Genomic DNA, 13,443 nt, shown 5'->3' with positions numbered 1-13,443 from the left:
GTTGCCGATTCGCAACTTGTAGTAAAGGCTCCCAAGTCTCACCTGTTCTTGGTACTGTATAAACATACCTGAAGCAAATTCCCGCCGCTAGGAAAGAAATACAGAAAGGTGTGAGCAAGTGCAAGATTGGACTAGGCTGTGGCGCGACCCCCGAGGGAATCAAGAACAACAGACCGTATTTGGCGTGTCTCGACAGGTGTAGGGGGTCCTCTGTAATCTAAGTTCCAGATAAAAAGCAACATACATGTGTCAAGCCACCTTTGCCTTTTTTATATACCGTTGCTGGGAGTTTGCAATGATTCCTTAGCCGAAACCCACACTTGTAGATCGCCAAGGGCTGCTTTTGCTGACCCCTAACCAAGCATATCTTGCATCCCGTCTAGTAGCTACACAGGATTGAAGGCGATACATAACAAAGTGGTATCCGGCGGATCTGTATTAGATACACCAAAGAGAAAACAGGCCATGATCACGACCGAAGTAATGGAACCAACGCTAGAGCTTTTCCAGCCAACTGGCTACAAAAGATGGAGCAACCTTGTCAATGCGTATGTTTCAAGCCCTACGATCTGCTGTATTCCAACACTCGTTGCCATACCTCTATGTAGCTATCGTGTATGAGAATGGCTTTGGTGTAGTCTGGCCCTCTGTCCATCTAAGCCAGGATTAGCTGCTGTCAGCTCACTCGCCTGAATCAGATGATAATCTGACCCCGGTGCGGACGGGCCCCACTCCAGAAATCCCTCCGGAATCCAAGGTAGGAAGGAGGCTAAGGATTATGCGAATCCCGGTCATCTTATTTGACGCGAGAAGTTGGTTTAAATCTCACATCAGCCCGTATGAAGTTCAGTCAAAAGCTTAGTCCATCGGACGTGTACAAGTGTGGTGGTGGTGGGAAAACCCCCTCCCAAAGAAAGGAGAAAGTCACGGAAACTCTCAAATGACGTCCAGATAACGAATGAATGAACCGACATGGTCCATGACCCCAAAACACTCTGCTTGCGAACATCGCCAACTGCATAATCGCGATGGCCACCCTTGCCGACCATGGCGTTATTTCCAAACGGCCGCGCACTCTTCTGCCACACATGGTGGACCACATCGCCAGCGTTGATCCGGACGCTGTGTATGGCATGTGGCCCGCCGTCCCGACCTCCTACGAAGCCGGGTTTAGGTCTATCACCTACGAGCAGCTCGCCAACTTAGTGAACGGCCTTGCTTGGCGGCTGGTCGAGAAGCTTGGTGGACCTGGACGGGACAATGAGGCCTTGGCCTATGTCGGGCCCAACGATGCGCGAATCCCGGCTCTGGGGTTCGCCGCGGTTAAGACGGGATACTCTGTGAGCAAGCCTCTTAACTACGCCATTATTTGAGTGAGAGAGAGACCAGTTTGCGTATAGAGCAGAAATGGCTTACCAGAGGGGGGTCGGAAACCCCCCGCGCAGCTCTTTCTCACGTCGCCGCGAAACAGCGCCGAGGCGCATCGGTCGCTCTTTGAATCCCTACATTGCCGGACTCTCATAACACCCAGCAACGATACCGCCGACAGCACATCCTCTATTGGAGACTGTTGCACCCCGCCATCTTCTGATACCAAGTGTTGACGAACTGTTGCAGACAGTAGCTCCTACTTATGAGTACTCGAAGACTCTAGAAGAAGGTCTACAGGACCCTCTTATGACCATGTAGGCGTTCCCCCTTTTTGATTCCGTAGCCACGCGTATGTGCCAAATAAAGTTTATTGATATGTGATTCGAAGACACACTTCAGGCTCGACTGGAATACCAAAGCCGTTAATCTGGACCCAGAAACCCTTTTCAGGCACCAGAACGCGTCCAGCTGCCCGGCTCCCGAAGGTGTCCCGTCACTCGAGAGCGTTTACCTTGGCAAACGGGTGTTGGTGACGCTACCACCATTTCACGTACAAACATTGCTTCGTCCGTCCCCTTTGTGTATGCCAAAATTGCTGACTTGATCCTCCGTTGTTTCCAGGGCGCTGGTCTTGGTCAGACACTTTTTACGCCGTCCCCTTCGGCAACACCGTCATTGCCCCGGCCGCCGCCGCCATCGTGACCGCGCAGGGCTTGGTCGAAGCCCTCGAGCACACGCCGGCGGACATCGCCCTGCTCGTCCCGTCGGTCGTGGCGGAGCTGGCCCAGCGCCCCGACCTGCTGCGCTACTGCGCCCGGCACCTCGAGCTGATCGTCTACATCGGCGGCGACCTCCCGCAGCCGATCGGGGACGTCGTGGCGGCCGCGATGCCGCTACGGTGTCAGTGGGGCGCTTCCGAAGTCGGCATGCCGCAGCAGCTCGTCCCGGCCGCGTTGGATCCCCGCAGGGACTGGAAGTACGTCCGCTTCCACCCGTGCACCGGGGCGGTCTTCGAGAAGGTGTCCGACAAACTCTACGAGCTGGTTATACAGAGGCGAGAGTCCTTATCCGGCACGCAGCCGACGTTTACCATTCGCGGCAAAGAGGGGCTCGACGAGTACCGCACCCGCGACCTCTTCGCGCCGCACCCCACCGTCCCCGACGCGTGGGCGTGGCAGGCCCGGGCGGACGACATCGTCGTCTTCCTTAACGGCGAGAAGACGAACCCCATCACGATGGAGCAGCACATCGTGAGCGAGAACCCGGGCCTCGTCAGCGCCGCCCTCGTGGTCGGAACCCACCGCGTCCAGGCCGCGCTGCTCCTCGAGCCGGTAAGCCCGGTGCACACCACCGCGGCCCAGGCTGCCCTGATCGAGCGCGTCTGGCCGAGCATTGAGGAAGCCAATCGCGCCGCGCCCGCGCACGCGCGGGTTGAGAAGCCGTTGGTCTTCGTTACGGCGCCGGACCGGCCCCTGGTGCGCGCGGGGAAGGGGACGCTTCAGAGAGGGGCTAGCGTTGCACTGTACGAGGCTGAGATCAATGCCATGTATGAGAACGCCGATAAGGTGTCATTGGACGGAGAAGAAGTCGGCGACGAAGACGAAGCCGCGAGCGTTGATGATGTTCTCGGGGACGTGGGCATGGTCACCCGGCGTGTACGCGATGTTGTCCTGAAGGTTACGGAGTGGCCGGCATTAGAAGACTCGGACAGCCTCTTCGAGAGAGGAATGGATTCCCTGCAAGCGCTCCGACTAACCAGAGCTTTGCGGCGGGCCCTTCATCGCCCCCATCTTGGGTTGTCTACCATCTATCAGAACCCAACAGTCTCAGAGCTAGCAACCGCTGTCATGACGGCCAAGGATGGTACCGAAAGGGATGAGAGAAACATCATGGAATCCTTATTGGCGACCTACCGGCAGCTAATTCATGAGATCCCAGTCCCAGATCTGTCATCACCACCTCATACCCAGAAAGACACACCAATTGATGTTATCCTCACCGGCTCCACTGGAACACTGGGCACCATGATCCTGCGCGCCCTCCTCGACCGCGAAGGAGCTGTCGGCCACGTTTTCTGTCTAAACCACGGCCCGGACGGCGGACGCGCGGCGCAGGAAAAGCGATGGGCGGATCTGGACGCCGACGCCAGTCTGATCGAAGAGGGGCAGCAGCGCGTTACTTTCCTCCGCGCCGACCTCGCGCGACCCGCCCTGGGGCTGGACGCCGCCACCTATGAGACGCTGCGGAGCCGTGTCGGACTGGTCATCCACAGCGCGTGGCCCGTTAACTTCAACCTGGCCCTGGCGGCATTCCGGCCGCAGCTGGCGGGCATGGTGAATCTCTTCTCGTTCGCCGCTGCCACGGCTCAGCACGCGCGGGTCCTATTCATATCCTCAATCGGGGCAGTAGCCGCGGCCGCGGCCAGTAGTTACGAGAGGCCCGCTCCCGAGGCCATCATCGACTCGCTTGACGCGGCGCACGCGAACGGGTACGGCCGGAGCAAGCTTCTGGCCGAGCTGCTTTGCGACACGGCGAGTCGTCACCTGGGGATCTCGGCGAGCATCGCGCGCGTGGGCCAGGTTGCGGGACCGGTTGGTGGCAGCGGGAACATGAAGAAGAAGAGGATGGGAATGATGTGGAACCGCTCTGAATGGCTACCGAGCCTCGTCATCAGCTCCTTCCACCTAGGCTGCCTGCCTGCGAACCTCGGGCCGCGCTTCTCCCTGATCGACTGGATGCCGTCGGACCTGGCCGCCGAGGCCGTCGTGGATCTCGCAGTATTAGCCAAAGCTGATGATGGTAGCGGGAGCGGCGCATATGTTTTCAACCTTCGCAACCCCCGCACGACGGAGTGGGCCGCGCTTCTCCCTGCGCTGCAAGACGCCGCGCGCCAGCGCCTCGGGAGAGAGCTCGACGTCGTGCCGCCCACAGCGTGGCTCCGGCGTCTGGAGGAGAAAAGCGGTGAGAAAAACAAGGGCGACGCCACTGAGCGCGTTGCGCGTGATGATGATGATGCCTATGTGGCGAGTAACCCGGCGATCAAGCTGTTCACGTTCTATCGCGATGGCCTGTGGGCGAACGGACCTATCGCGGAGCCTATGGCTGTAGACCGTAGCGTCAAGGCTAGTCCGGCTCTTAAAGATATGCCCGCTGTTCAGGTTGAGTGGATGCGCAGGTGGACTGAAGATTGGTTGGGCTGATATAAGAAGGAAAGGGGGTAATGGGGGGCAGACCTAATGTGCACCAGATGCATCCTCTTGCGCTGAAGCACACACTACGTACGACCGTGGAACTTTGGCAAATAGTATATTCCGGCATTGGTATAAGAAGAGCGTTTCAATCTTTCCATTCCTTTCCCCTTAGAGATCCTATGCTGGACGCAATCAATCACATGCCTACAATTAAACAATTGGAAGCAATCCAAGGGAGGAGGCGCTTCCCAGTCCCATCCTACCCAAACGAATAATCAGAGTAAGCTAAGTTACCAGAAGTGCACATGCCACCACAGCACCGCCGCCTTCCACACGAGCCCCCGCAGCGTCCGCGGCTCCGGGTTGTCGAGCAGGTAGTCCTCGAAGCGCTCGTCGGTCCAGAAGCGGCGGACCTGCTCCGGGGCGGGGTGGCCCGTCGTCTCGGTGTTGATGTAGCCGACCTTGATGAGGAGGTCCTTGAACGTCATGACGGCGCCTAGCGGCTGCCCGCCCGACGCCTTGTGTTCTCGGTTGCGACGAGTATATGTTTTGGCCAGCGTCTTGAGCGTGACGGGGCCGCCCTCGGCGTCGGCGATCATGGCTTCGAGCACTATTCGAGTACGACAAGCAATTGAGCATATTAGCTACTATCAGTAATGGAAACTCGGGGCCGGATGGAACTGAAAGGAGCTTGCTTACTCTTGGGTTGCATGGTGAAATTGTCTCCTTGGCGGAAGTCGAGACGAGTCAGAGAAGTGTCGTGCTCCAAGACGTTGTGCATTCGGCTGTCGCTGAGGTCAAAGGTCCCATCTTCGCGCAATACCGCCTTCATCTGGATCGCTAATGCGTGCGCGACGGTGCCGGTCATGTGCAAGGCCTCCATCAGTGCGGCTTCCAGCATGGGCAACGTGATGTTCTTGCCATCGCGAGGCCTGTTTTAGAGAAGGATATTAGGTCAATTAGAAAGTTGGGCAATGGCGAAATTTGGAATGTGGTAGCAGGTAGACTTACAGGTACCCCTGATTCGCGAGCGCATTCAATCCCGGACACGGCGCCCGGAGGGTGATGTTCAACCTGTCGTATGAGTGATCTTCCTTCGCGATCCTCCGTCGATCTTCGTCTCTCTCCTTGGTGTTGAAGTTGAAGATCGCCTGGATGGCGCTGAAGACGGTGAAGTACATGATTGATGCGTGCGTACTGCCTCGACTTGTTGGAGCTGTGAATGACACGATGAAGCCAAACCTTACCTCGCAGGTAATATGTATTTGACAAACAGGACAGAACCCCCCTCCTGTCTTTGAGCTACAGATCAGATCAGGGAGGGCGAGGGGCGTCTTCACACCATTATCACATTAGGAATGCGGCTGGATCATGGCTGGCTGAAACACGGGTTGACTGGTCGGATCACGAGTCTCGGAGCGTAGTCAGCTTATGACTGAGTCACCCTGGCGGCCTGGGGCCAGTAACGAGACACGGGCGTTGGTGCCGTACGACTGTATGCCGCGAGACCTACATGAACGGCTCCGACCATTGGGCAATCTTCTGTCATTCATGTAGTACCCAGAACTGCCGATCCAAGAAAGCTGACCGCTAGAAGATTGCGTGGCGTTGGGCGGGCAGGGATGGCGAGCCTTATGAGTCCCGCCCTTGTTCAACGCAAAGCTGCCAGCCTGCCGGAAGTCTCACTCAGTCAAAACGGCCTGGGAAGGGTATAAGTTGCAAAGCGCCGCAGCACCGCAGCATGGCAGCTATGCGGTCAGCTTCCGATGCCCGATGCACCATAGGCATCATATGCATCATCCCAGTCAGCCAATACTTCTTGGCGGATCATCCTTACGAGGACTTGCTTTTTTGGCTTGTGACCGATACCATTGCCCTTGCTTATATGATAGCCTGACCTGCGCTGAAGGGCGTTGACACGAACCAGTCAGCTAGTTAGTTCATTGAACAGACAGACGGCATGGACTCGCCGCCGAAGAGCAAGTCGACCACCATGAGCGAGCCCAAGAAGAAGTTCCAGCCCTCGCTGATTGAGCGGGCGGCCGTCTCGTCGTTCGCCTTCCTCAACCGGTTCGTGCCCTGGTACAAGCTCCCGGGCTTCCTCGGCGCCTTCAACCTCGCCTTCCTGCGCATCTCGCTGCGCACATACATCTGCACGACGGCTACGCCGACCCGGCGGCCCAGGGCACCTACGGCGACGCGCTCGAGGACGAGCGCTTCCTCGGCGCGCGCAACTCGGACGGCAAGTACAACTCGCTCGAGATGCCGCTGATGGGCTGCGCGGGCATGCGGTTCGGGCGCAACTTCCCCCGCGAGAACTGCCCGAAGCCGACCGAGAGGAGCTCTGGACCCCGAATCCCCGGGCCATCAGCGAGAAGTTCATGGTGCGGAAGCCCAATGGCTTCAAGCCGGCTACGACGCTCAATCTGTTGGCCGCGGCTTGGATTCAGTTCCAAACCCACGATTGGTTTAATCACGAGAATGTAATGCTCCTTGCAACATTGACAGCCGAAGAGCCACAGACTGACTTCTCACATAGGATGAAGAGAACTGGCACATACCGTTACCCGAAGGCGATAAATGGTCGGGCAAGACCATGCAGCTACCCAAGACGAAGCCGGACGCCACTCTCGACCCCTCCGACCTCAAGTGCCCGGGATACAAGAACGTCAACACCTCCTGGTGGGACGGCTCGCAGATCTACGGCTCCAACGAGAAGGAAACCAAGTCGCTGCGCACCAAGCTGCCCGACGGGAAGCTCACGCTGAACCAGAACGGCACGGGCGCCTTCATCCCGCGCGACAAGGACGGCAACCCGCTCACCGGCTTCCACAACAACTGGTGGGTCGGCATGGAGATGTTGCACACACTGTTCGCGCTCGAGCATAATGCGCTGTGCGACATGTTGGTCCAGCATACCCCAACTGGACTGGGTAAGTCATGTTTCCTTCTTCCTCGTGTCTGCCTGTCTCTGGTTTCATGGCACTCATATCTCGTGGGACTCTTGAGCTAATTGGGACCCATTTCGGTGATGCAGAGACCAGATCTTCGACAAGGCCAGGCTTGTCAATTGCGCCTTGATGGCCAAGATCCACACGGTGGAATGGACGCCGGCCATCCTGGCCCACCCCGCGCTGGAGATCGGCATGAACGCCAACTGGTGGGGCATCGTCGGCGAGAACCTCACCAAGCTGGTCGGCCGCGTCTCCAAAACGAGCGAGATCATTTCCGGCATCCCCGGCTCCGGCGTGGACCATGACGGTGTCCCCTACAGTTTGACCGAGGAATTCGTCTCCGTATACCGCATGCATCTCTCATTCCCGGTGAGTAGTTACCCTTACCTAAACACCTTTTTGCTTACTTACTGCCCGCCCTTTCTTCTCTACTGACCACGGATAACAACGTCCCAGACGACATCGCCTTCTTCGACGCCAAGCAGGGCAAGCACCAGACCACGACCCCGATCGGCGCCCTGACCTTCCAGGGCGCGCAGGCGCCGCTCGACGCCGGCCTCTCGTTCGGCGACCTCTTCTACACCTTCGGCATCAACTACCCGGGAGCCATCACGAACAACAACTACCCGGACTTCCTGCGCGACTTCACGGACCCGGACGGCGTGCGCCGCGACATGGGCACCGTGGACCTGCTGCGCGACCGCGAGCGCGGCGTGCCGCGCTACTGCGAGTTCCGGCGCCTGCTGCGGCTGAGCGTGCCGCGGACCTTCGAGGAGATCACGGGACACCAGAACCCGACCCTGGCGGAGGAGCTGTCGGCGGCCTACGGCGGCGACGTAAGCAAAGTCGACGCGCTCGTGGGGTCGCACAGCGAGCCCGTGATCCCCGGCTTCGGGTTCAGCGAGACGGCGTTCCGCGTGTTTATTCTGATGGCGTCGCGCCGGCTCAAGAGCGACCGCTTCATCGCGGGCCAGTGGAACGCGGCGACCTACACGCCCGAGGGCTTCCGCTGGGTCCAGCACACGACCATGAAGGACATCTTGGTCCGCCACTTCCCCGAGCTCGGGACGACGCTCGGCAAGAGCAAGAACGCCTTCGCGCCCTGGGCGCAGATGGACGAGTCCAAGAAGTACACGGGCAAGGAGACGAACGCGCCGACGGCCAAGTAAGCAGGGGGTAGGTGGGTACATATGATAGGAATCGTCCGGTAGCGTTCGGGATTGAATAGGATGATGAAAAGGGAATACGAATGGAGAGTATATCACAATGGGGTGGGTCGCTGTTGACGGGAGATTGCCTCTTTGGTAGTTTCAGTTCTTCTTCTGGATATCTCTGGCGTATGTGCGCCGAGGCGGCGTGGTTTAATTCAATGTTGTGGCCCAAAGTAAAAGTCTAGCCCACATGTGACTGTCAGGAATTCATAGAAAGCATGTTTTAGCTACGTCAGTTTGTACTGGATAATACCCCTTGCCTCCTATTCTAGGTATGTGCATGAAAAGTAGGACTTTGGCTCGGTATTCTTCCCTCTATAATGTGGCTAGCAGCTATGTCACCATGTCGTTTCTCCAGACCCTCTTCCGTACTGGCATCTCGTCCCCTAAGATCTACGATTCGGCCAGCCAGTCGGAGCTTGGAAAAGAGATCAGGATCGGCTACATCATCGTGATGCACAATATGGAAGGCAAAGGCCCCGAAACGGAAGGCCGCCCACCAGCGACCAACGTGAGGAGGTTCTTAGGCAGTTGGTCAATATCTTCTTGGAGCTTGAGACATCCATTCGCATCCATGGATGGTCATTGATTATGACACCTGGCCGTGGTGGGCATAATCATCGGCTGCGCTCTTTCGCGACACCGGGCACTGTTCGATTGAGGTGCGGGAAAGATGTCCCCCAGGCCCCCTCGAATGTGCCCAACAGGGGGCCACGTCACGATCAATGAATTTATAGCGCCAATGATAGCAACCGGGGAAGATTGACGCCATGGACCCTCTCGACAGTTACCTCATGCACCGCTTTTAGGCTGAGCCCAGAGTGACGCGGCTGCCAGTGGGGGTGGCCTCTTCCTTCTAGCTGAGGTATTAGGGCGACAAGAGCGATCATGTCCTCGCAAACTACGAGTTCGATATCCTGGGCATGATCGACTGCGAAGGGAATTCGTGCCGTGTCAAGGGAAAGAGGCCTTAAGCTCGCCGTGCAATGGCGTGGAAACCCGTTGGCGGCTCCTACGACGGCTCAACCAAGCTCGCCGAGGACGAAGATGTCAAGCTGGCGCGCATGTTGGAGAGTAGAAACTGCCCCGGTCTCTCTCGCTGGGTGTTCCAATGGGATAAGGATCACAGCGGCTGGTGCTCGCGATTGACGATCTGAATCACAGTGAGCGGAACGAATCGATTGGACTATCTAAGGGGCCGAGGTCGGTGTTTGATCGGGGTGATGTTGATGACTTGGCGTGGGAAAGGTGGAAGATCGGGGGCTCTCAAGAAGTACAGAGATGATGACGTCTTTCATCTTGTCGTCGCTGAAGCCTATGGAGTGGCACGCTCTAGAAGAATGCTTGGTCGTGCATACAGTGGGTTGGAGGCCATGGAAGCGGGTGCTATCGCAATGGTTGGGCGATCCGTAATAGGCCTATGTCATCAACCCTTCAAAACGAGGAATCTATTCAGTATCGTGGGTGATCATTAGCTTCTAATTGAGGTTAGAGGTACATACCGCGGATGAGGTGTCTCAAGTTGACCCTGATGGAGCCAGATAGGGGTAAACGTGACCGCTCTTTCGTACTGGGTGTACATATTGATATTGGGACAGTCAAAAGACAACGCAGATGCAGGTTTCTCTCTCCTATTGGGGACCCCAATCACTCCCGTGATAGTTAGTACTGCTTTAACTTAGAATGCTTTTGGTCTCTTAACATGATTTTGACCTCCCATGGCAATGGTGACGATGGTGAACGGAACCAGGGTTTCTCCTCCAGGGGCGATCACTACTATTTTCCACTTTCTGGGTAAGGTGATAGTGGGTGACAATGTCTCACGCCTGCAAACCGGGTTCGATCCGTGGAGCTTTCTACTACTCGCTCTCAAGAAGAGCAATAAAAGCAGATACATCAAGATACCTTACCTCGCCTTACCTCGCCGTCCCTTGGCTCTCCAAAAACCCGGCACAACTGCACGACCGCTATTAACGATGATCGCTTTGACTGCGATGACGACCGACAGGCATAGACACGGGCAATGAACCACCTCGTGTCGGGGCTATTACAAAGTCAATCCACGGGGGTGTCATCGATCGCATTAGCCTTCCTACATACCCTTCTTCAAGAGGCCATATATGTATGTTTCTACCTGGGGTAAGAGAATCTAGCTAGTTAGTCTATGCCCCCGTTACAATTGCGATTGGACCGTCTCACCCATCCCCCGTAAGAGAAGCGCCGGGATGCTACGAGGATATTGACCGAGCTGGAACTCTCGCTCGCGTAGGTGCTCTAGGCCGACATACCCCATCACCCCCATGTGCTAGAAAGTGACTGAAACCCCCAACCCCCTATTCTCACCGGTCAAGGGGCAAGCAAGTTTCAGCTAGCCTCGGCAGCCAGGACCAGCCCAACGTAGTTACTCGTATCAGCCTGGCTGCCTACCTTCCTACCTTGCCTACTTTGCATAACTAAGCTCCCTGCACCTAAGCCGGGAAGAGAGTAGCAGGGCCTATCAAAAAGTCTGCCTCATGAAACAGCCCATCTCGAACCTCATGTGGAGCCATTCCTGAGAGGAAGGAGGTGTTCGTCGCATCGTATCCCGACAACATCGGAGGGAGTTGAGGAGAAAAAGGAGAAAAAATAGAATGAAAAAAAGGGTTTACGAAGGGAAGGGACTCACCGTCCCTCGTAACTTTGCCTCTCAAGCAGAATAAGAAGATGCTTCGGCAAAACGGAAGCACGATCACATGCTTGCCGGCGGCAAAGAGAAGGACGGAGACAGCTATTTTCTTTTTCGGCGAATCCTTTTCCGGCACACACACACACATGCCGCTAAAAATGTGATCTGTCCGTGTTTCTTCTCGGTGTGTGAGATGTGAGAGGAGAGAATGAGAGACGAGAAAAAAAGAAAGAAATGTTCTCTGCGCGAGTGTGTATTCACGAAACCCCTTGGGATACGAGAAGAAATGGCATATGCACGCACAAGCAAGCTATGTGACGACGGGCAGCACACAGCAGCAGCACCTGCTGTGCTTCGATGAGTCAAGTCTGCTGCGTATGTGATACAGCGACCAGCGACCAGTTAGCTGGAAACGGTCCAGGAAACAGCGAAGGCCCGATGATACAGCTTCCGCCATTCAATCGATATAGCCCAGGTAGGACGAAACTAACGACTCTTGGGCTATGGCTGTGCAAATGCGGCAAGTATTACATCACACGGGATTGTCGTTGACGTATCGTGGTTCTGTGGCAGTCCTCGGTAGCACTCGTACCAAGCTGTCAACAGGTCGCAAAACCTCTTCTTGTCTCGTTCTGACCGAAAAAGTGCCAAGAGAATGAGGCGGGAAGGGAGACAAGGGGATTGGGGGTATCACAGGAGGGGGTGGCACGGCAGACGAGAAAGGGGAGAGCGAAGGGTAAAACGGGAGCAAACCTGGGTTTGCTTGCGGCAAAACGTGGCTGTCGAAGCGGACGCAGTCTGGGGCACACCTGCACCCATCCCACGGATCCTGATTGCGGCCTGCCCGTGTATCTGTGTCCAGCTGCATTCCTTGCGAAGTTTCTCCACACAGAGGGTATTTTGGACGTGTGTCTTTTCAGCTGGCTTGGTTCAACGTGCCGAGGGCACATACACAGACCGCAGACGATTGCAGAACTGATCTGCAAAGGCGTCCAGGGGGACGGGCATAAGAAGGGGAAGGGTGGTGAAGGAAGAGAAAAAGAGAAAAAGAAAAAAGCATGGGTGCTATTAATGGTGGCAGGTGGTCAACCCGACCAATGCAAGACGCTGATCATCAACTGCATGTTCTGTAACCTGTTTCCACCACCCTGGCGTCCCATCGCACCCGGGGATGGGCGGCTTCTCTCCGTCAACAGGGAGTGGGGAGGGCGCGATAATCCAAAGACAATCCGCGCGCGCATCGCATCCCTTCCACGTTACTTAGGCTGCTTGTCCACAAATTCCGCATCGATTTTACCTTTCTAGAGCAGCCGAAATGAAAGCATGGATGCTGCCGAGGTCCATGATTTTCCACGGCCCGGAAGCGAGTGCAACCTTATTTGAACCAATAGGCTAAGGGGAGTTCGAGCGGGAGGGTCCTATTGGGGCCCTCTGGATGTGCGCCTGGTGGTATCTTCACTATTGGCGGCTAATAGCCACTGGCAGACTGCTGTTTGTCTGTCGCATGAGCTGCGTCGGTAGTGAACGTTGCGATTGGGTGCTCGGCCTGTTTGCTGCAGCCTGTTTCTGGCGGACGAATCAGAAAATCTTATGGCGTTTCTGTCCTGTAATGGCGGTGGCGAGGCAACACAGAGGTCATTCCGATGAGGTCTTTTTTCTGTGTTTGGTAAACATGACAGGTCGAAAACTGCCATCCTCTGTGCGCAACTCTTCGTCATACATACGCAGCAGTAAGTTGGGGCTCAAGTATGAGGGAATGGCATCTGGCGGATTCCTGCTCGTGTCCAGTTTGGGGAGGTGTTACAATCTAGTCAGCGGGAGTGACTCGCATCACCGTTGGCTGCTGGTACTGGGACTTCCCATGTTGGGAACCGGCTTGTGCAACACGGATCGTGCTTATTGCTGTCATTACCCGTCGTGTCGGGCCGGCCGTTGTCAAATGATCGTCGTGCTCCGGGTCGACATTAGGGAGGGGTGTTTGCGAGCAGCATAGGGTGTTGGGGCTCTTTTTTTTGCACATGCTTTCCTGTCGGAACTGGAGCCGGGTCGCG

At 56.4% G+C, this 13,443-nt stretch overlaps 4 protein-coding genes across 4 annotated transcripts; 3 read left to right on the top strand and 1 right to left on the bottom strand.

Annotated features, from left to right (window-relative positions):
• Positions 1-1,028: 1,028 nt before the first annotated feature.
• Positions 1,029-4,571, top strand: PG994_008343 (uncharacterized protein; the record flags this gene model as incomplete). The annotated part of the gene is made up of 4 exons (XM_066859752.1): positions 1,029-1,340; positions 1,618-1,685; positions 1,771-1,937; positions 1,993-4,571. 4 exons carry the CDS (start codon positions 1,029-1,031, stop codon positions 4,569-4,571), a joined length of 3,126 nt encoding a protein of 1,041 aa, XP_066715239.1.
• A 281-nt stretch (positions 4,572-4,852) lies between these two features.
• PG994_008342 (Cloroperoxidase) lies at positions 4,853-5,743 on the bottom strand (the record flags this gene model as incomplete). Its single annotated transcript, XM_066859751.1, has 3 exons — positions 4,853-5,172; positions 5,262-5,494; positions 5,574-5,743. The coding sequence occupies 3 exons, from the start codon at positions 5,741-5,743 to the stop codon at positions 4,853-4,855; spliced, it is 723 nt and encodes a 240-aa protein (XP_066715238.1).
• A 779-nt stretch (positions 5,744-6,522) lies between these two features.
• Positions 6,523-8,685, top strand: PG994_008341 (heme peroxidase; the record flags this gene model as incomplete). Its single annotated transcript, XM_066859750.1, has 5 exons — positions 6,523-6,808; positions 6,879-7,045; positions 7,102-7,499; positions 7,600-7,889; positions 7,973-8,685. 5 exons carry the CDS (start codon positions 6,523-6,525, stop codon positions 8,683-8,685), a joined length of 1,854 nt encoding a protein of 617 aa, XP_066715237.1.
• A 385-nt stretch (positions 8,686-9,070) lies between these two features.
• Positions 9,071-9,316, top strand: PG994_008340 (uncharacterized protein; the record flags this gene model as incomplete). Its single annotated transcript, XM_066859749.1, has 1 exon — positions 9,071-9,316. One exon carries the CDS (start codon positions 9,071-9,073, stop codon positions 9,314-9,316), a length of 246 nt encoding a protein of 81 aa, XP_066715236.1.
• Between the last annotated feature and the right edge of the window lie 4,127 nt (positions 9,317-13,443).

This window comes from Apiospora phragmitis (assembly GCF_038363925.1).
Source record: "Apiospora phragmitis strain CBS 135458 chromosome Unknown utg000007l:2111988.0-4706623.0:1.0-2598199.0, whole genome shotgun sequence".
In the NCBI taxonomy this organism is placed as follows: Eukaryota; Fungi; Ascomycota; class Sordariomycetes; order Amphisphaeriales; family Apiosporaceae; genus Apiospora; species Apiospora phragmitis.
The sequence above is the reverse complement of the archived record's forward strand: the minus strand, read 5'-3'. Positions and strand labels throughout refer to the sequence as shown.